Source organism: Electrophorus electricus, chromosome 12 (assembly GCF_013358815.1).
Source record: "Electrophorus electricus isolate fEleEle1 chromosome 12, fEleEle1.pri, whole genome shotgun sequence".
Classification (NCBI taxonomy): domain Eukaryota; kingdom Metazoa; phylum Chordata; class Actinopteri; order Gymnotiformes; family Gymnotidae; genus Electrophorus; species Electrophorus electricus.
The window spans coordinates 4,872,213-4,892,212 of NC_049546.1; the positions used below are offsets into that span (position 1 = coordinate 4,872,213).

The 20,000-nt window shown below is 45.8% G+C and overlaps 2 protein-coding genes across 4 annotated transcripts in view; both read left to right on the top strand.

The window, feature by feature from the left end:
* The window catches only part of rnf145a (ring finger protein 145a), a 16,196-nt gene extending 14,956 nt beyond the window's left edge, over positions 1-1,240 (top strand). The window contains exon 11 of the mRNA XM_027022566.2: positions 1-1,240. This exon is cut by the window's left edge and continues 345 nt beyond it. The gene's annotated coding sequence lies outside the window, so the exon portion shown is untranslated.
* A 3,768-nt stretch (positions 1,241-5,008) lies between these two features.
* The window catches only part of ebf1a (EBF transcription factor 1a), a 102,889-nt gene continuing 87,897 nt past the window's right edge, over positions 5,009-20,000 (top strand). For all 3 annotated transcript variants that reach the window (XM_035532292.1, XM_035532293.1, XM_035532294.1), the window contains exons 1-6: positions 5,009-5,741; positions 6,601-6,757; positions 7,713-7,776; positions 8,996-9,051; positions 15,349-15,422; positions 19,056-19,124. In XM_035532292.1, the coding sequence (XP_035388185.1) occupies positions 5,608-5,741; positions 6,601-6,757; positions 7,713-7,776; positions 8,996-9,051; positions 15,349-15,422; positions 19,056-19,124 (554 nt within the window). In that variant the 5' untranslated portion in view covers positions 5,009-5,607. The remainder of the gene's footprint in view (positions 5,742-6,600; positions 6,758-7,712; positions 7,777-8,995; positions 9,052-15,348; positions 15,423-19,055; positions 19,125-20,000) is intronic.

Below are 20,000 nucleotides of genomic sequence, written 5' to 3' on the forward strand. Positions count from 1 at the left end.
CCCCGGGCCCGTTGGGAGCCGCACTTCTGCGATGTCATACTCACCTTACACAATGCTGGCCTATGGCGGGTCGCTGTGTTACTCTCTGGGTGATGTACCTCTTGCTGTAGGAACTCTATGTTCATCAGACATCATCTCTTTCGGCCCACCACCAAATACAATACGGACCCTCCATCCCAGACGATGATCTTCATTTCCAGCTGTTTCATGCTTTCACATTTCCCTTTGCGGTGCATTACAGAGGCATTTGCCTCACGTGAATGCTTTACCTGGACAAGGGAACATTTAACTCCATATGCCTGTTAAGTTCAACCTGCAAACCTCCATGATGTCAGGCTCTCCCTCACCCCAGGACTGCAAGATTTAAAGGTCTAGACCAGTCTAGATCCACCTGAATCATTTGACCTTTGAAGACAGCACTTGGAGGCACTGTAAGCACCCAGCACGTATTTGTGGTAGCCAGATTTTTCTCCCAGTTATTAATACTTTTTTTTGTTTTCTTATATGCATATGCCACTGCATTTGCACTAATGTAACATAAAGCAATGCTCCAAAGTTGTCTTGTCAGGTACCAAATATTTTGGTGTGTATGCATTGAAACAAGTCATAGATACTAATTATAGCTGTGTACAAACGTCTGTGTAAAAAGGTTTTGATATGCAGAACTACAGTATTATGCAGCACCAGGCATTGTGTGAAGTGGCCTTAAGCTTGTATGAACACTTTAGTGACCTCTAGTGGTAGGAGTGAGAATAGCTGACAGCCATGGATTTGAACTGGTGCCAGTAGATGAACGAAGTCCCTCTCTTCAGTATTATTTGGCATTTATTGCATTTGTAAGCATGAATACATTTAACAATGTATGAACAAACTTGGCAAATGCCTATCTTTATTTATTTGTTTTGCAACTTAATGAATTTTCTCATTGTTCCTTACGGGAGAGATGCTTGGCTTAGTGGAAACATAATTTTTACATTTACTGTTGGGGTGATTTTTTAAACGAATGTTTTCAGTATATTTTGCCATTTGAATCTAACTTTGACTGAGAATGGAAAGTCTGATCATTGCAGCATTCTAGTTTTATTCTCTTGTTCACTATTTTACTACATGAACATGTGAAATGATGACTGAGAAAGCTGACTACTGTTTGAACCACAGCTGAGCTCAGTAAACGTTGCCTGAAGTTTGATATAACTAGAACTGAATGTCAGAATAAATCAAAACCTACTGTATGAACTCATTTTCTTCAACAGCGATTTTAAATGCTTGTAAAAAGGTCTTATTTCTTTTAGAAAGATGTTTTCAAAATGTAACAGGTCCTAGCAGACATTTAACCCACATGTGAAATGAATTGAGCAGATTCTCTCTATCTTACACGCACACGCGCACACACACACACACACACACACACAGACACACACACACACACACACACACACACACACACACACACACACACACACACACAGACATGCACACACCTTCTACACCTTAGTGGTGAGGTAATGTCAGACTGTAGAAACCATCAAAACCATCTAATGGAGAGAAGCAGACAGGATATATGCACTCATTTCCTGATATGACCAGTCACCATTTTTCAAACGGCAAGGAATCTCTCTCTCTCTCTCTCTCTCTCGTTGTCTCTCTCTCTTTCTCTGTGTGTGTCTGTATGTTTGTATTTCTGCCATCTTTAAACATTTTATTTTAAGAAGTCAACAGAGGAATGTACAAAAGTATCAAACATGCACCTGATAATGAATTATGATATTTAATATTTGCATAGCATTTCCTCAGAATCCACTGACTGATTGCTTACAGAATCTCCATGGTTTTCCTCATGCAGCACTCGAGTAAGGAAATGTGTGTGTGTGTGTGTGTGTGTGTGTGTGTGTGCGTGCGTGCTGGGCAGCAGGAGCAGGGAGAGCACATAGCAGGTCTTCCTGTGTGATTGCTTGAAGTCCCTTTAGTGTGAGGGGCAGGGAAAAAGAATGGAGGAAGCATTAGCAAATCAAAGCGCATTCCCCCGTCACCCTGCTCCATCCACATGATCAAGGGTAGCCTTGAACTCTGACCTCTGTAAAAAAAAGAAAGTAAAAATATGTGAAGGAGACCAACAAAGCCATCTCTCAGTCTGGCTAGGACAGATATTCCCGACGTCTGTTTTTTTTCTCACGGAAACAGCATATAAATTATGTTGTCCTCACAGTCTGAGGTCTTCTCTGGGGGGGTTCCTCCCCCCCCCTTCTTTCTTTCTTTCTCTCTCTCTGTCTCTCTCTCTCTCGCTCGCTCTCTCTCTCTGTCTCTCTCTCTCTCTAGCTCACTCTCACTCGATCTCTCTCTCTCTCTCTCTCTGTCTCTCTCTCTCTCTGTCTCTCTCTCTGTCTCTCTCTCTGTCTCTCTCTCTCTCTTTAGCAGTCAGAAAACAGAATACTTGCTGTGTTCTTGTGTTTCTGTATTTGCTGCATTCTGAATTTTTACAATTATGAATACAGCAATGGAGAAAAATACTTGTTAGAGTAAAGTGGTTTGTATTTAACTTCATATTGTGAATAACGTCTGCTTTCCAAAACTAGTGTTATTGTCATAACTATTAAAGAGGCTATTTCAATTAAGACCTCATCTATGATAAATCGTCTTTAACAGTGATAATGTGTCAAGATCCGTCTTACCAGAAACCGGATAATAAACAGAAACCAGAAACAGAAAACATGCCAAGTTTTACCTGCATGTTTCAGCTTAATAAACCATATTAGGTGAATTTACGTTGCCAGCAGTGGCCACAAGATGGCAATGTTGTGTTTTCAAGATGGAACACTTTTTGTTTCCCACTTGAACTTGCTTGTTCTCGGTTCGGCCAAAATGTTAGACATCTCAGATATTTTTATATGTAAACAATAGTTTGAGTAATATTCTCTATAGGCTGTAAAATACCAATTAAGTTTTTTTTGGTTTTGTTTTCGGAAACAACAAAGCCTGGTTTGAAAGCACATTGGCTTGCCAAAGGTAAAATATAGTAACTCATTTTCTACATCGGTGTAATTATAATCATCATTAATGAATGGGTAGCAGAAGTCAGACGTTTTTGTAAAATCAGACGTTTTGTAGAATCAGATGTTTGTATAAAAGGCGAGACATTCTGGGAGAACAGAGGATCCCCACGCCGACAGTTTACTCCTTGGATGCGGTTACAGCCTCGGGGCTTTCGTTGCCGCTGTCACCAGCATGCAAGCTCGTTTTAGATGCTGAGTGTGTTCCATGCTCCAAAATAATATCTGCTAGTGTTTTCTGCTTTTGTTCACTTTACGAATCATCGCTTAATTTAAATTGTTAGTTAAGTTTATGTTTGGGCTTTGGCCTGTAATATTCCGGCTCGACACATATTTATACTGCTATCTGTTGGCTAAATTATACTAAATAACGTTGCCAGATAGATAATTTGAAGACCGGTTTTGAGACTAAAATACAAAATCTAAAATATTAGTTAATACACAATTCAGGATTTTCAAAATTATTTCTCAAGTCATTAAATAATACACACATACAGGCGCGTACACACACGCACGCGCACAAACTAAACTAAACAAATAACAAGCAAATAAACAAAAACAACATGCAGTAAAATATGTAATAAATAAATAAAAACATAAAAAACAACAAGTCTGGTCTTCCAGTGGTGTGAGTGAGTGTATGTGGTGTCAGGCAGAAGAGCATTTGACCACAGCCGACCGCTACAGTTAGTGAGAGCAATTATATAGCTTAGACTCAAGAGATGTCATATAGACTTAAAAACTGGAACTAACAGTGTTTCATCACCATATTCTATGCAGTAAACACACACACACACACACACACACACACATACACACACACACACACACACAGAGAGAGAGAGAGAGAGAGAGAGAGAGAGAGAGAGAGATTCTTCATTCTGTAAAACATTTCTTTTGGAAATAGATTATACGTTGTGCATAATTGTGACTCACGGGGAAAACTTACTCTGTAATATTGTAACGACTAGTGCTTGAGAGAAAGGTTGATTGTTGGACTAAGCAAAATCACTTGCTTTTGAACTGGTGACCAGAAATACGTTAGGGTTTTTTCAAAGCTATTTTCCCATTTTCACGAGGCAAGTGCCATATATGGTCAGTTTTTAGCAGCGCTGGAAAAAATTAACGACCTCTGTGTCCATAACTAACAGTATCTTGTAGTTTATTTTTTCCTAGGAAAAATTAAAGATGGTAAATGTTAATCGATTCACTACACACATACAATATATTTTAATAGACTCATTTTCTAACATTTACAATTATCTAGGCGTCTTTTCAAACTCGCTGTGAAATATTTTGTAGTGCTATATGTGTTATAAACATTATTTCCAACGTTATTTAGCTATAACCCGTGAACCTAAGGAGTCCTTAGTTCTTATTATCTACCTTATTTATTATCGAAGTTACTGGCTAAATCACCTTCGACTATCAGTGTAGCCAACTCTCTAATCTGCATATTTGAACTGTCCCGTCGGGAGTTTGTTCTTTGCGGGCAATCGGAACTCTGGATGAATTTATAATGCACGATGCACCGTGTTTCTTCCTGCACCTGGAGTGGATAACGGTAAGTAAGATTTCAAAGACCTGCTTTGTGCTCTTTGGCCCCACGTCGACAGCGCAGCGTGCTCCATCCGAGCCAACACGAAGTAAAGCTCTATTAGCTCGCGCGCGCGCCCTGCGCGCGCTGGCGGGCTGTTCCGCCCCTGCCGCGCAGCGCGCAGAACTTCTCGTGGCTTTTCTCTCGCAAACGCGCCGCGCGCTAAGTGGCGAGGGCGGGCCGCGACACGCAATCAGGCTGCGCGCTCCGCGGTTGGGTGGCCAGCTAACGGGGAGTGCGGGCTCGCCTGGGTTTGGGGGGTGTGGGGCGGCCCTACGCGCACACAGGCACTCCCTCTTCCCTTCGGGGGGTTTAGTTTGCTTGTGTTTAGTTCCCAGAGATAGTCAAATCCGGATTCCTTTGGGAAAGAACACAAATCACTCCCGTTTGAACAAGGGAGAGCAACGAGGGATCTGCCGCCGCGAGGGTCCACCTCTCTTTCTTGATTTCATATTGCTCGTTCATTTAGATCTGATCATAGAATAAGCTTTGTGTGTGTGTGGGAGAAAGCGAAAAGAAAGACAAATAAAGCAAAAGCCAGCCTTCGGATGATGACATCTGATCTAGCCGACCGCAAAGGCTGTTTTGATCCTATTGTTTCTTAACGTGACATTAGAGGGGTTTTTCTTGACAAGCTGCGCTCTCTTGACAGAAGAGTCCAACGTCTGATAGCACGCGCCTCTCTGCGCTCCGCTGGTCGTCGCGCGGTGCTCCCAAACCTGGATGCTGACACCTTGCGTCTCTTATGACACGTTAAGATTTTTTTTTTTTTTTTTTTTTTTTTTTTTTGCTTTTCTGTTTCACAGAGGAAGCGGCATTAGAGTGAAACGCAGAGACACCTGCCCACCCGTAGACCTCTAAGCTATCTTCTTCTTCTTCTTTTTTTTTTTTTTTGCACCGAGCGATCGAAAGGAGAAGAGACTTAAGACAAACTGTAAGAGTGTCAGGAAGAAGTCCGTTTTCATGTTTGGCATTCAGGAGAGCATTCAAAGGAGTGGGAGTAGCATGAAAGAGGAGCCTGTCGGCGCTGGGATGAACGCTGTCCGAACATGGATGCAGGGTGCCGGGGTACTGGATGCGAACACAGCCGCTCAGAGGTAAGACGGAGGCAGCATCCAGCTCACCACGTTACCTTATAGTAACCCAGACAGATACTTCTCATCCTATCATCCAAAGAGGACGTAAAAGTGGCGTGTATACTTGTTTAGCACCTTAAACCTTAATCGGGCGTCTTTCTTAAAATTCTGGTGAGAAATCTTAAAATCAAGTAGATTTAGTGTTGCGATCAACCAAATGTTTGTCGCGTTTCTCTCGATGTTTCGAAATATAATAGAGTTAAATTGTTTAATTATAACATATTTAAATTAAAACGAGAACCCCAGAGAGATAACCCACCCAAGTTGTGTTTAAAACTGAAATTAACATTTCAGCAACCATCCAAATGAGTGTATTTAAAATACGTGTTTTGCGTGATCTACCGTACGTGGTTAGATGTAAACCCAGGACAAGTCTTCGTTTTACATTCTTCTTTCTGAAACATGAGCATAACCACTTGCGTAATTACTTTTTTATTAATTAAAAAATCTTAAATTAGGATGACTATATATATCGTTGCAAAATACAATAGAGCACACGCAAATATTTATTTACAGATCAAGCACACCTACAGCTTCCACACAGCTATAAATATTGAGTACTTATTACTGTTATGACTCGAGATTTTTTGGAAATTTGTATGCATTATTAATGCATTTGAACATATTATTCTAAAAATATAATACACAAAACACTGTTTTGCATAAGTGTTATGCAACTCAAAAGCTTAAAATATGTGTTTTACGGTAAAATTGTGAATTTATAGGCCTACATTTGATATCGATTTCTCCTACAGTTTTCAAACAGGCTGTGCTGTATCGCCTCATGCGCCTCTGCTCTCCTTCTCTCGTTTCCATGTAGCGGTGTAGGTCTTGCCCGGGCGCACTTCGAGAAGCAGCCCCCTTCGAATCTACGGAAATCCAATTTCTTCCATTTCGTTTTGGCTCTGTACGACAGACAAGGACAGCCCGTGGAAATCGAAAGAACGTCTTTTGTTGGATTTGTGGAAAAGGAAAAGGCAAGTAACATTTGTAGGCCTGGCGCTTTGGCAAGCTTTCAAGATCATTTGGATTCTTTATTTATTTTTGATGAGTAATTTGAAATGGGGTTGGGGGGGATACATCAAAATAGACGACATAAAACAATTAGTTTATACTGCACCCACTTCAAACGCGCTACGTGTCCACAGACAGTGTTGTAAAGCGGCCTTTCCTCCAGTTGGTTTTGTGCTCCCCTTTACTGGAGGTTTGCTGTCAGAGCTGTAATTTGATTCTTTTTGCCATATTAATGATTTATTAGCCAAGCGCAAAGTAGCTTTCATCAAAGCTGTTTTAGCTGTTTTTCACACACCGCTTAGCGTTCTTTAAATTTCACCAAGTTTCTCTGCATGGAAAAAAGTCAGTGAAGGAGAGTTGTTTCGGCGGAAGGTTAAAGTTTAATATGATCAATTCTCTTTTTAATTATGATCACTGGCGAAGTATTTCCTCAATTAATGCGCACGAAAAACGTGTACTTATGTAATTATACTTTTATACCGCTATTAGCCAGTATAGACCCACCCTGGTTAACTGCAATGATTAAAAGCTTTTAGAAAAATAAATGTTCATAGGTGGTCAAAGGTTTATTTTATTAGGCTGTATCAGTTTCTTCATTTGAATGCCTTTCCATGTACACCTACGTTTTGCCTTTGCTTGTTATCAGACTGAGCAATGCAGACGTGACACACAATAATTAGTAAGAGGTGACAATCAATAATTAGTCTACACTGCAATATCGCTTTAGCAAAAAAAAATTGTTTATTTACTTGAATACAGCTGGGAGTTGCCTTGATTTAGTCTGTCATATGTCGTGCGTCCACGAATTTAACTTTGGCCTCCCGTTATTCCACATGGGAATTGTCCCGTGTGCGGCCGCGCTGGGCCCGAGGAAGGCGGGGACTGAAGTTTTGCTAATGTGTACATTTATTTTTCTAGGAACCTACCGGGGAAAAGACAAATAATGGGATACATTACAGATTGCAGCTTCTCTACAGCAACGGTAAGCCTCCACACATTCATTTAAACGCGGTTTATCTTTGCAAGAAAAAATCCCTGGGGAATCTATCTACAAGCACCTCCTCAGCCAAAAAGACACATAACTGATCATAAATACATCACGCTGCGGAATTATTATTGTGATATTTTTTATTAGTAGTACAATTATTATTATTATTATTATTATTATTATTATTATTATTATTATTATTATTATTATTATTATTTTATTTATTTGTGGAGGTAGTGATAAATTCATGGTTTCAAAATGTGACGTTTACAATAGTTTTTGTATCATCTTTTGCACAAAGTTTTGTACAAACTATTATTATTATTGTTGTGGTTATTGTTGTCGCTGTAGTAATAATAATAATAATAATAATAATAATAATAATAATAATAATAATAATAATAATAATAATTATAATTATCATTATTATTATTATTGTAATTCCGTAAACACGCCCTTTACGTAACCTAATTATCGAACAGCAAACACATATTAACTCAAATACGCTGTCTCGGATCATTAAAAATAACACTGATTAAAACAAACGTATTAGGTGTCATAGGCGTTCAGTTTAAATGCGACATCAATAAATATGTCCGGTTTAGATCTGCCCTGACAATGATGTGCCTCGCTCTACATGAGGAAGATGATGACCTAACCTTTTATTATTTTTGCTGTTTCCTAATGCAATCAGATGCATCAAACATTTCACGTTTTATTGCGCTCACTTGTGACGTTTTGTGTTTAGTGGGTTATAAATGCGAATCCTGCGATTTCTAAACATATTTCCTGTTTGTCATGAATTTGAAATAGTACACAAATTACTTGGCTGAATTAACTTCACTTACAAAATAAAATGAAGTGTCCCAGTTTGGTTTTTGTTTCGTAACGGTGCGCTGTTACCTCCCCACAGCTGTCATTTGTTTTTTGTTTGCAAAAAACATAGAAATTGAAAGAAAATTTCACTCAGCCGATTAAAGGCATTTTGATATGTATAGCATATGTATCTAAGTGGATTAAAAGGTACTTGTTGTCATGTAGCGGTCTTAATTTTGTTCTTCTGAAACTGGATAAATTACTGTAGCATTATATACTAACATAGTGACTTCTACTAGGTGTTCTGTCAGTAGCAGAACACACCTGGAACACATCTGGTTAACTGTATTTGTGAGTTCTTGATTTTAGTCAGTAATTTCAATGTTCTTTACTACAGGCATAAGGACAGAACAAGATTTCTACGTACGTTTGATTGACTCCATGACTAAACAGGTAAGGCCTTATACTGAAAGTACATATCAATAATAATTTAACAATAATAATGATATTAATAATACTAATAATATAAATCACACTGTACTGCCAGAGCAGGACATATCATACTTATTTGTGTGTGTGTGTGTGTGTGTGTGTGTGTGTGCGCGTGTGTGTTTGTGTGTGTGTTTCTTAAGGGTGTGCTATGTATGTTGCCTTCACCCTACTGAGTTTGGAGTTATGTTGTACGGTGTGCTTTGGGTCATGTGGAGCTAATATCTAAATATGACACTGAGCCCTTGATAAAGTGTTTAAGATGACTGGTGTTTTCGTTATGTTTGTATGAGTGTGTATAGCACTCTGTAAAAGGCAACATGTGTGAGCTTTGTATACCTGTTTGTATGTGTACAGTTGGATTTATTCAGGAAGTGGTCATATGGCAGGAAGTGTAGTAGCACTGTTAGGGTTTTTGTTGTTGTTGTTGTTGTTGTTGCATGGATTCTCCTTGTTTTCCATATTCCCTACCATGAAATGCACACAGAGTTCCAGTGGAGCATCATTTGAATTGCATACGTGCCTCTGTCTCTGTCGCCCAATCTGCAACATCTTTGTGTGTGTTAAAATGCGTGTCCTACTGGAAACTGGAGCAGCCAGGAAAGTGAGTCCTGAAACCGCCAGCAGCTGAGCGTGTTTCCCAGCATGCTCGGCCTGGAGGGCTTCTCCCTCAGTTTTCCATCTGATCGCTGTGGCACTCTCTGTGATAGGTTGCCTACCCTTCTTGTTGGTTTCCGTGTTGTGGTTTATTCCAGCCTGGAAGCCCATCTGGAAGGATTCAACTTTTCATGCGTGTTACTGAAGTTTTGGAATGTGAACGCATTATTAGAACAAAGCTTGAATTATCGTTATATCGTTATATTAAGTGAAATAAAGGACTTTGTCATGTAATGACAATGTGACAACAATCCCCTTTACTAAACGACGAATTCAAATCCCTTTCTTCTACGCAGTGGAGAGTAGGTGTTACGTGACTGGTGGCACAGGATGAAGTGTGTAGAGATGGCAGGAAATTAGTAGGTGATGGCGCTCAGCGTCACAGGCCTGTGACACTGTAGCAGTGAAGCCACCCAAGCACATAACGTATCACATGCTGTCATGATGCCAGCAAGCTGCACTCGCGCGCGCCTGAAAGGAGAATCAGTGCGGGCCCTCTCTCTTCCAGCTGCCAAACAGCGCTGCAGTCGCTGCTCTCGCAAACCTTAGTGACGCTTGTTTATTTGCCCCGTTACCACGCCGTCCTTGATTACAAGCAAATCACTACGTATGCGTGTTACTTAAATGCACTAAACTGCGTATGCAAACCGCAATAGAGGGCTTGCACGCTGCTTCAGCGAGTCATAATAGAAGGGTTTGCCCATGTAGTCATTTAGCTGTGTCAGGGTCACAGGCACAAGTCCATAGTTTTCCTCCGCTGTGTGAAGCGCACGCACATGACTCTGCTGTTTGTGTGTGTGTGTGTGTGTGAGTGTGTGTGTGTGTGTGTGTGTGTGTGTGTGTGTGTGTGTGTGTGTGTGTGTGTGTGAGATGGAGCTGTTGCTGCAGAAAGCTGTTTGGGTGGTGTGTAGTCAGGCAGGTTTATAAAGGTGTAGGGTGGTGTGTAGTCAGGCAGGTTTATAAAGGTGTGGGGTGGTGTGTAGTCAGGCAGGTTTATAAAGGTGTGGGGTGGTGTGCTGGACGAGTAAACGCGGGGGCCGGAGGACAGCCCATCACTCGGGTTTTCAGAGCCGTGCCTCGATAAAAAGCCGTTTATCTCGCCAGCGTCGCCCCCCCCCCCCCCCCCCAAACACACACACACAAGCGCATATTTCAGCGGTTGATTTACAGGCTATTTCTGTGAACCACAGCAAAGGCCACTGCAATACCTGTTAATGATGTGGTGAGCAGTGAAAAAGAGAAAGAGGGAGTGGGAGTGAGAGAGAGAGAGTGGGAGAGAGAGGGAGAGAGAGAGAGAGACAGAGAGAGAGAGAGAGGGAGGGAGTTCGGGTAGTTTGGCACCCAAGTAGACACGCTGGCATAATATAGTAGTACTCTGCTCTCCCTGAGTCGTGAAGGCTCAAATCCCCCAGGTCCCTTTGCAACAAAGAGCCTTTCACTACATTTCCCACTATTCCTTTCACTGAGTTGAACCCCATCAACTCCACATATTTCCATACAATACCATTTTTACTCCGCCCCCCAAAGCATAGTTGGTGACGGAGCCATTTAGTCGTCCCCATCGGCGCGAAGAGCGGACGTGCTTTGGGTTATTGAGCAGTACGTCTTTAAGATGGTTTCACCAAGCTCTCTCCAAACCCGGTGAGGGTCTGGCCCGGTCCAGGTTGCTGAGCTCTCACGACGTGTTTAAGATTCCCCATTAAGAGCTCATAACTCAGCACAGAAGGCCTACAGAAGCTCAGGGCCTCGCAGGCTGGCTGCGTCCCAGCGGTGCCCTGTTCCTACAGAGCAGGTTTATGGAGTTGCTCAACACACACTTCTCATTAGCAGTGGGTGAGTCCACACTCCTGAGAGCTCACCTCCTGGCAGCAGAGGGAATGTGTGGGACTGTGTATGAAAGTGGGGAACAGGCAATATAAGAAAGAGTGATGTGAAAGCTGTGATTGAGGGAAGCATTGGGGCAGAAGGGTGATATGAGCACAAGAATGTGCATGATACAAGTACATGTTAAAAACCCGATAAAGACTTGGCCCTATACATCATGCCTTATACTGGCTGCCAGACACACTCTCTCAGTGAGCTGGTAGAGGAGAAGAGAGTGGGAGCTATGTGTCAGGATGGCAAACCATATCTATGATCAGTGCCTCAGTCTGCGACATATCTGATAAAGGCAGTGCAAAAGAGGCCCCTCTCTCTCTTTCTCTCTCTCTCTCTCTCTCTCTCTCTTTCTCTGTCTGTGCCTCTCTGTCTCTTTTTCTCACTCTCACTGCTGAGCAACAGCTGAGCCACAGAACAAAGACAAATCACGCACAGACACACACGCGCGCGCGCGCGCGCACAGAGTTACGCACCGCGCCTGACACGCTCGCCGGTGACACTAACAAAGAGGGAAATGTGTTCTCATGTATTTAGAGTGGATTGTTTACATGCTTCAGATGCAGTTGTCACTTCAAGGCGGCGGCGGCAGGTCGCGAAACGAGCTGTGAGCTGCCGTTCGAGCCCGATGAAATATGTATTAAAAGCTGTGCCGGGGCCTAATGAAAGGTTGACAGCAGCTTCGGCGAGGACGCACTCTGCATGTCTCATGCTTTTGCTAGCCTTCCTTAAGGAGGGCTTTGTTCACATGGCTGGGAGCAGGAGCTGGCAGGTATACTCCAACTCCCCTGTTGCTTGTTGAACGTACGTGTGTGCGTGTGTGTGCGAGCGAGTGTGCGCGTGGGTGAGTGTGTGATTGTTCAGAGCCCGGCCAGATGCAGAACCTTCATGGAGCGTGTGTGGGGGAGGAAGTTAAAAGTGCCCTCTCTCGACAGAAACGTCCGCGAGATTTACGGCTCCCGCTCTTCCTCAGTCACGGCGTCGCGTTGCCGTGTTCCCAGTCATTAGGGGACAGGGGATTCACAGGCATGCTGCCGTCGTGATTGGACACCACAAACGCTCGCCAAGAGTCAACACATCGCGACAAAGTGACACAAATCTCCTGTATTAGACGTTTCCTGCAATCAGGAGCCGTTTGGAGCTACTGAAGATGTCAGATAGCATATGAATGCCCCCCTCTGTGCATGCTCTGTGGCCACCTAATGCCACTCATATGCAAATATTTACACCCTTGCACTTATGGGTCTCTGAACAACGGTAATTTATGCTACTTTATAACATAGAGAAAAGGTGTGTGTGTCTTTGTGTGTGTTGTTGGCTTATTTCTGTGCCTTTCCTCTTTTTAGCCAAAGTTAATGCAAAACAGAAAAACAAAGGAACTAAATCACTTTGATGCTCCTTTAGGCTTTTAGGCTTGTGCTGCAACACTCTTCCCAAGTTTGGCTGTATCGTGATGAGCTATCCCTGGAGGAGGGGTTAGGGCTGAGTGGCGCGCCCGTCCGTGGAGCACCCTGCACACTTTTGCCCCACACAGAAGGTTACACAGCCATTGTTTCGGTGGCCCAAGTTGGACCTACAAGGAAAAATTGACAAACTATTTTGGGAGCTGTGTCCAGCATTAGAGCAGTTCTGTGCTTGGTAGTGTTATTCACTGCCTGGGAAATGTAGTACTTGATAAATGGCAGTCCTTACATATGAAACTAATGCATGGTGGGGTAGAGGACATTTCGGTGTGGCCTGCCCTGTGCGCTCTCTCTCTCTCTCTCTCTCTCTCTCTCTCTCTCTCTCTCTCTCTCTCTCTCTCTCTCTCTCTCTATTCCTCTCTCACTATCCATCTCTTTCTCTCTCTCTCTCTCTCTCTCTCTCTCTAACTCTCCCTCCCTCTTTCTCTTTCTCCCTCTCTCTTTCTCTCTATCCCTTTCTCTCTCTTTCCTCTCTCCTCTCTCTCTCTCTCTCTCTCTCTCTCTCTCTCTCCCTCTCTCTATTGCACCCCCCCCCCCAACTCTCTAACCCCTCCCCTTTCTGAGAGCCTGGGGGTTGGAGCTCTGGGCTCAGACAGTGATGCATGCTAGCACACTTTTAGAGGACCTTGACCCTCATTTCCGCAATGGGAAACCAAACAAACACATGTTCTTGATCACCAGTGTCCTCCAATCACAGCAATGACACATGGAAAAAATTCACAAATGAACGAAGCTCCTTTTGATAGATTAAAAAAAAAATTTGTGGGCCGTTTTGTTTTCAAACAAGTGTTTTGTGGGCAACTGAAAAAAGCTTGTGCACTTGTGATTGGAACTATTTTGTGTTAATGGCTGTCAGTTTGTTTCTGTGTGTGTACGTGAGTGTGTGAGTGTGTGTGTATGCGGAATAGTGGTGATGGGCTGCACTGTGTAGGTGTGTGAGTGTGTGTGTGGACTGGGGTAAGTGATTCACAGCTTTGGGAGACGTGTTGTGTGGAATGGGTGGGTGGAAATAAGCTGAGGTTTTTTGGATGAACTGTTGACTTGGCCAGATGGCTTGCTATGCTCCAGTCTGGCAGCCCAACTGCTCACCACATGCACTTTCACACACACACACACACACACACACACACACACACACACACACACACACACACACACATGCACGCACGTATGCACGCTCGCACGCACGCACTTACATGCATGTGCTGACTCACAAACACACACACCCCAGCATTTCCCCATGCAATTTGCATTAACCCATCTCTCAATGAATGATTTCATTCAATGAAATTCCAAATATTCACTGTATATGTTCTCAACCTAATCAATCTAATCAGTATTATAAAGGCACAATAAAAGTCCTGCCCCTCCTCCCCACAGATATGAAGCAGGACATCGAGAGCAGGGTGCGGTACACAAACATTCTCGCCCCGAAATGGAACAACATACTTTATGTGGCAATATTATTAGACAACATTCCAGGGTATTTTCCTGTCAAGTTGACTCTCGTCCCAAATGCCTCCGCAGGGTGTCCGCCGTGCCATTGTGGGGCAGCAGTGTGCACAGTGTCAAGCACTTTTGACCTTCCAAGCTTGGTTTTCATTAGACTTCATGACAATGGCATAATGGGATAATAACATTGCTAGGGACTTGCTTGGTGTCCAGGTGACTGTGAACTCATACAGGCTTTACAGGTTTCAGGTACCAGGGGTACAACAGAGAGGCAGGAGGGGTTTCACTACGTGAAGGCCGAAATGCGTGGGCTCACTCACGCTGGCCTGCCCCGAGGCCCCGGCCGGGGTAAAGTGGGCATTAAATGGGCCACTCGCAGCCTGGCAGTGCCAGCAGTGGACCGCCCTGCATATCCTTGCATACCCCAGACCTACCCACAGTGCACTGGGCCGCCGTCATCGTTTGGCTGGCTGTTCTGTGATTTCACGCTCACTGTTAAGGGGGGGCGAGGGGGTGGGCTAGAAGCTCTGGAGAGCTCTGGATTGCTCACATGACACGTGGTCATTTGGTGAGTGCCCCCTGCCTGACAGAATGGGGCTCACACCGAGCCCAGCGTGCGAGAGTGTGTGTGGGTGTGAGAACCAGAAAGAGAGCGTGGAGAGGTGTGGTCTTCTGCACACTGGGACGGGTTGCGCCGTGTTGTGGTTTTCCGCGGAGCTGGTGCCATTGTGTGTCCAGCTCTGTGTGTAAAGCTGCCTGCCCGGCGGTTGGGGTCAAGCCACAATTATTTTCCCTTTCTTTTTTCTCTCTCCAGCCTATCATTTATGAGGGTCAAGACAAGAATCCGGAGATGTGCCGAGTGCTATTGACACACGAGATCATGTGCAGGTGAGACACGCACACACCCAGGAAAGAACCCAGAGACACACCCGCACTCACACTTGAAGACATGCGCTCTCTTTCTTTAGCACTCCCCCCCATGGCTGTTGCACAATCGGGCTCTTGAACTGAAGTGGCCGCTCTCGGGCCACCACTGGGCCAGCTGCCTGCCTGGGCTTTGCTTTGGCCGGCCTCCTCTGCTTACACGCGTTCTCTCTCTCTCTCTCTCTCTCTCTCTTTCTCTCTCTCTCTGCTCAATGGGGGAAGGCCAGAGCGCCAGCAAAACCGCAGGAAGTTGAAATGCCGCATCCCTCTCACATGCAGGACTTTAACTCACGCCCATTAGAAACAGGAGTGGCTCATTTAGGCCGACGTGCTCAAGGTTGAGAGCGTATGCATTTATTTAGCAATAGCATCAAGTATACAACACAACGTGAGCCGTCTCATTATATGTTGCGAGTTTATTTGTCCCCATTGACGAGACAAGTCATATGAATTTGTCTCCTTTCCCGAGAGACTGAATATTTTGAGGATGACTTGAGCCTCAACTACACTATCATACTAGACATATTCTGATCATTTATCACGATCCCGAACGAATCCAGATAAAGTTGTAGCGGTCTGTTTCCTATCAGCTTCTCCTCCCAGACAGCATTCAGAAGTTCCTCTTCATCAAAGACACAGCTCCGTCTGCGAAGATGCCAAAATGCCAGCCACCACTTCTAATTTTGGAGGCTGTTGTGTTAGCATTCCACTGATGAGCATGCTTATGTTTGTGGGAAACAACACACACGCGCGCCGCGCGCACGCACAGAGTAAAAAAAAGTACAGATATTGTGAGTCACCTCTAGGATGAGAAATGGGGAGAGCAGGCATGAGGAATGGAGAGAGAGAGGATGTACCTTAGAACAGGCAATTCTGCAGCATCTCTCTCTCTCTCTCTCTCTCTCTCTCCCTCTCTCTCTTTCTCTCTCTCTTTCCCTCTCTCTTTGCCTTGCTCCCTCATTTTACCTCTCCCCCTCTCTATCCAGGTCATCCAATTCCTGCTCTGGGAGGTGAGAGCCAGAGAGAAAGCCGCACACCTTTAATTAAAATCAAAAGATGAATTCCTTGCGCTTAAAACTGGGTTGGGGAGATGGGCGCTCATCTATTTTGGGTTGAAGTGGCGAGCATTTGAACAGTTTTTCTCCTAAAAATATCCCACTGATGCTTGGTTAATTAGGACAAGGAAAAACTCATTACTCAATAAGATTCTTCTTGTTATCCCTCTGTTAATGAATGCAGTCTGCTTGGAGGTTTGACAATGAAATATGTGCGAGCAGGCAGGAGTCTTCTCTCTCTCCTTCTGTCTTTCTCTGTCTCTCTCTTTATCTCTCTTTATCCTTCTTTCTATTTCACGCGTGCGCTTAACTGGATGTCCGTACGCACGCCCACCCGCTTCAGTGCGGCGTGCCGTTATCGCTTTCTCTCTCTTTGCACCAGAGAGGAATATTGACACAGGCGCAAAGTGCCACCCGCTCCTTCAAAGGGCCTCTGAGCAGGCTTTGATCAGACACCTTCGGATAACGCGGCGTGCGTCTGAGGCACGTAGCTTCCCTCACAGGCTCGGGTGCACGAGGTCCGGTGAGCATGTGTTGGAGGCGCTCACGAACCAGACCTTCGCATTTGTCTCTATTGGGTTCCACTCCAAAGATCGTCTCAAAAGAAGCCAAAAAATGAAGAGAGACAGTTGTAGGATGACAAAACGTGTAAACAGCCTCCTCCTCTGCCTACTCTCCCTCTCCCTCTCCGCACATCCCTTTCTCCCTCACTCCGTCTGTTGCCGAACTCCTCTGCTGAGCCTGCAAAGCGTTAGAGGTGCAATTACCAGTCTGCGATTAGGCTCTTCTTCATTAATCAGGGCTGTTAATTGCCGCACGCGATTGCCATTAGCCATATGGCGCCGCGCGGGGGCCCGCCTGCACGCGGGACGCATCCCTGCTCCACGTCACTCCCGGGCGAAGCCAGAGACAATCGCTCACAAGCAGCGGTGCCGTCTTTCCGACCGAGCCACCTTAACGGACGTTCCGGGAATCTGCAGGCCAGTCGATCGGCATCGGGTCGGGCCGGGTGTAGGTGGCTCTGAGCAGCGCCGGTTTGGGCGGAGGGCGCTTAAAAACGAGGCTGGTTGTTTGTTTTCGGTTTGTTTTTTTTAGGAGGCTGTTGCAGAGTTATTGTGGAGGGGTTTTTTTTTGGGGGGGGGGGGGGTAGATCTGCGAGTTTCGGGCTGGCTCAGGCTTAATGGCGTCGGCGAGGGCCACATCCGGGTAATTACGTGGCGCAATTTAGATTTAATTTCTTCAAATGCCACGGCAGGAGGAAACACTCGAGATTAAAGATAGAGGCGCACGGGTCCACTGGGACGAGGAGAGAGGAAAATCCCCAAACAAAGCAATGGCGTGCATGGGCTAATTAGCATAGCTTTTGCAAGTGGGAGGGGCTCTGGGTGTTGCGCTTGCGGAGGAGGGTTGGAAGAGGGTGGGGGTGGGCAGATTTGGGCTCCCATGGGTGCTTGCTGATGATTGGATTATTTGGCTGTGGAAAGTCACATCAGTCAGTGCCCCGCCTCCTCCTTCTCCTTTTCCCAGCATGCTTCACTCTGGTGATCCAGGGGGACCTTGGTGTGACCCACTTCCGAGAGAACAGCACTAAAGACACAAGCGCACTCAGAGGAGAGAGCAAGGGGGGGAGAGAGATGTGGAGGAAGGTAGATAGAGAGAGAGAGAGAGAGAGAGAGACAGAGAGAGAGAGAGAGAGAGAGAGAGAGAGAGCGAGGGAACATGATCGGAGAAGTGTAACAGTAGGACGCAAAGTGGGACTAGGTCGCCCATCGGCTCTCTGATGATGACTCTTAACTGGCCCAAAGAGACTGGCACAACCAAAGCGGTGATTAGGGAAGCCCCTCCCTGCCGCCAAGGCTCCTCCCCGTTGTTCTGTTGCTGGCGAATGAGAGCGGCGCTCCGGGGAGGTCAGGCGGGGTCAGGCCGTCCCCCACTATCGCGTGACGCCAGCAGCGCACCGCTCGCGCGGTCCTACCCGCCATCTGTGCGCCGAAACGTGAGCCCAGTGGCCCCACCAGGATGTCTCTCACCCAGTGAGATGCCCCCCCCCCCCCCCCAACACCAACACCACACTTCCTCCGCAATTTAACACGTCTTGGAACATTTGCGAAAACACAACACTAAAGCGAAGTTACTCGTGCTGTTCTCTGCACTGCCCTCGCCACTTTTAAAAAATATTTATGTTCGCGCTCTTCTATGCGTAACGGATGTAGATTTTGTCATGTCACTTTCAAGCAGACACACACACACACACACACGCGCGCACACACACACGCACGCACGCGTCCATGCTCGTAATGTGGGTAATGTGGGTGAGGGGTGTCTGAAGTATTGTCCAGAAGGGCCGTGGGGCGTGCCTGGTGTGCGGTACTGTCCAGGGTGCGCGGCGTGCCCGGTAATCGCTACCTCTGCCTGATGGCCGGGTTTCAGGTCAGCCCAGACACACGTGCAGCAGCGCCTGGGTTAACTCTCTCTCCCCATCTCTCTCCTCTCTCCTCTCTCTACCCCACACCCCCCCACACCCCCCCCCCCGCACATCCAGCCGCTGCTGTGACAAGAAAAGCTGTGGAAACCGTAACGAGACACCCTCTGACCCCGTCATCATAGACAGGTAAGACTAACCTACCGTGCCTGCGAGCGGGGGTGTGTGTGCGCTCACGCGTACATTTGCGTGTATAACTGGACGTGCCGGTGTGTGTTTTGGATGTTAAGGTGCTTAGATACTCCAAGATAAAAGCCCCATCTGCCTGCAGCGATGATAAAGTGATATCCCCTTTAGTGGCTCCACCACTTCAGATGGAGCCGAAACGCTCTGAGGTGTCCGGCACATCTATTTATGTGAACCGTTATTGCAGTTTATGAGCTGGAGAGGCACTGCTCCTACACTTATGCGCCGGGAGCCATTAGAATCGTAGCACGACAGCGCAGTTCCGCGGCGGTTCTGCCCGCCCGAGCGCACCCTCATGGACTTTCGTAGGGAGAACAACCGTTCTCCGACGCTGCTGCACGCGTCTCGCGATCAAAGCCTGTGGCTCAAAGCACTCGGCATCAGTGGGAGAAAGACTCAAAGTGTCTTTTGATTTGTGTGGGAGAGAGAGGTGTTTGTTTACAGGAGAGCTGCAGCACAGCTGGGCGGGGGGGCGGGGCCAGACCCAAGGGGGGGTAGTGTTGGGGGAGGGACCAGGCCTCGGGGGCGGTGCCGGGTTGGTGTGGTTGTGGCTAGCTTAAGGCTCCTGTGCTCTGAAAATGAGACGGGTGTGTGTGTGGGGGGGGGGGGGGGGGGGGGGGGGGGCGTTGGAGGCCTCTGGGTGCAGTGGTGTGCGTCTCCTGTTCCTGATGCTATTTTGACATCCGAAAAGTGTGTGGGTGTCTCAGGAGCACTGTGAAGGGTACACACGGGTACAATGGTGATGGTTTTTTGTTTTGGACTGGAGCAGGATCACATTAGGATTAGGAGATTTTAGAATCAGGTGTGTGTTGAAGGAAA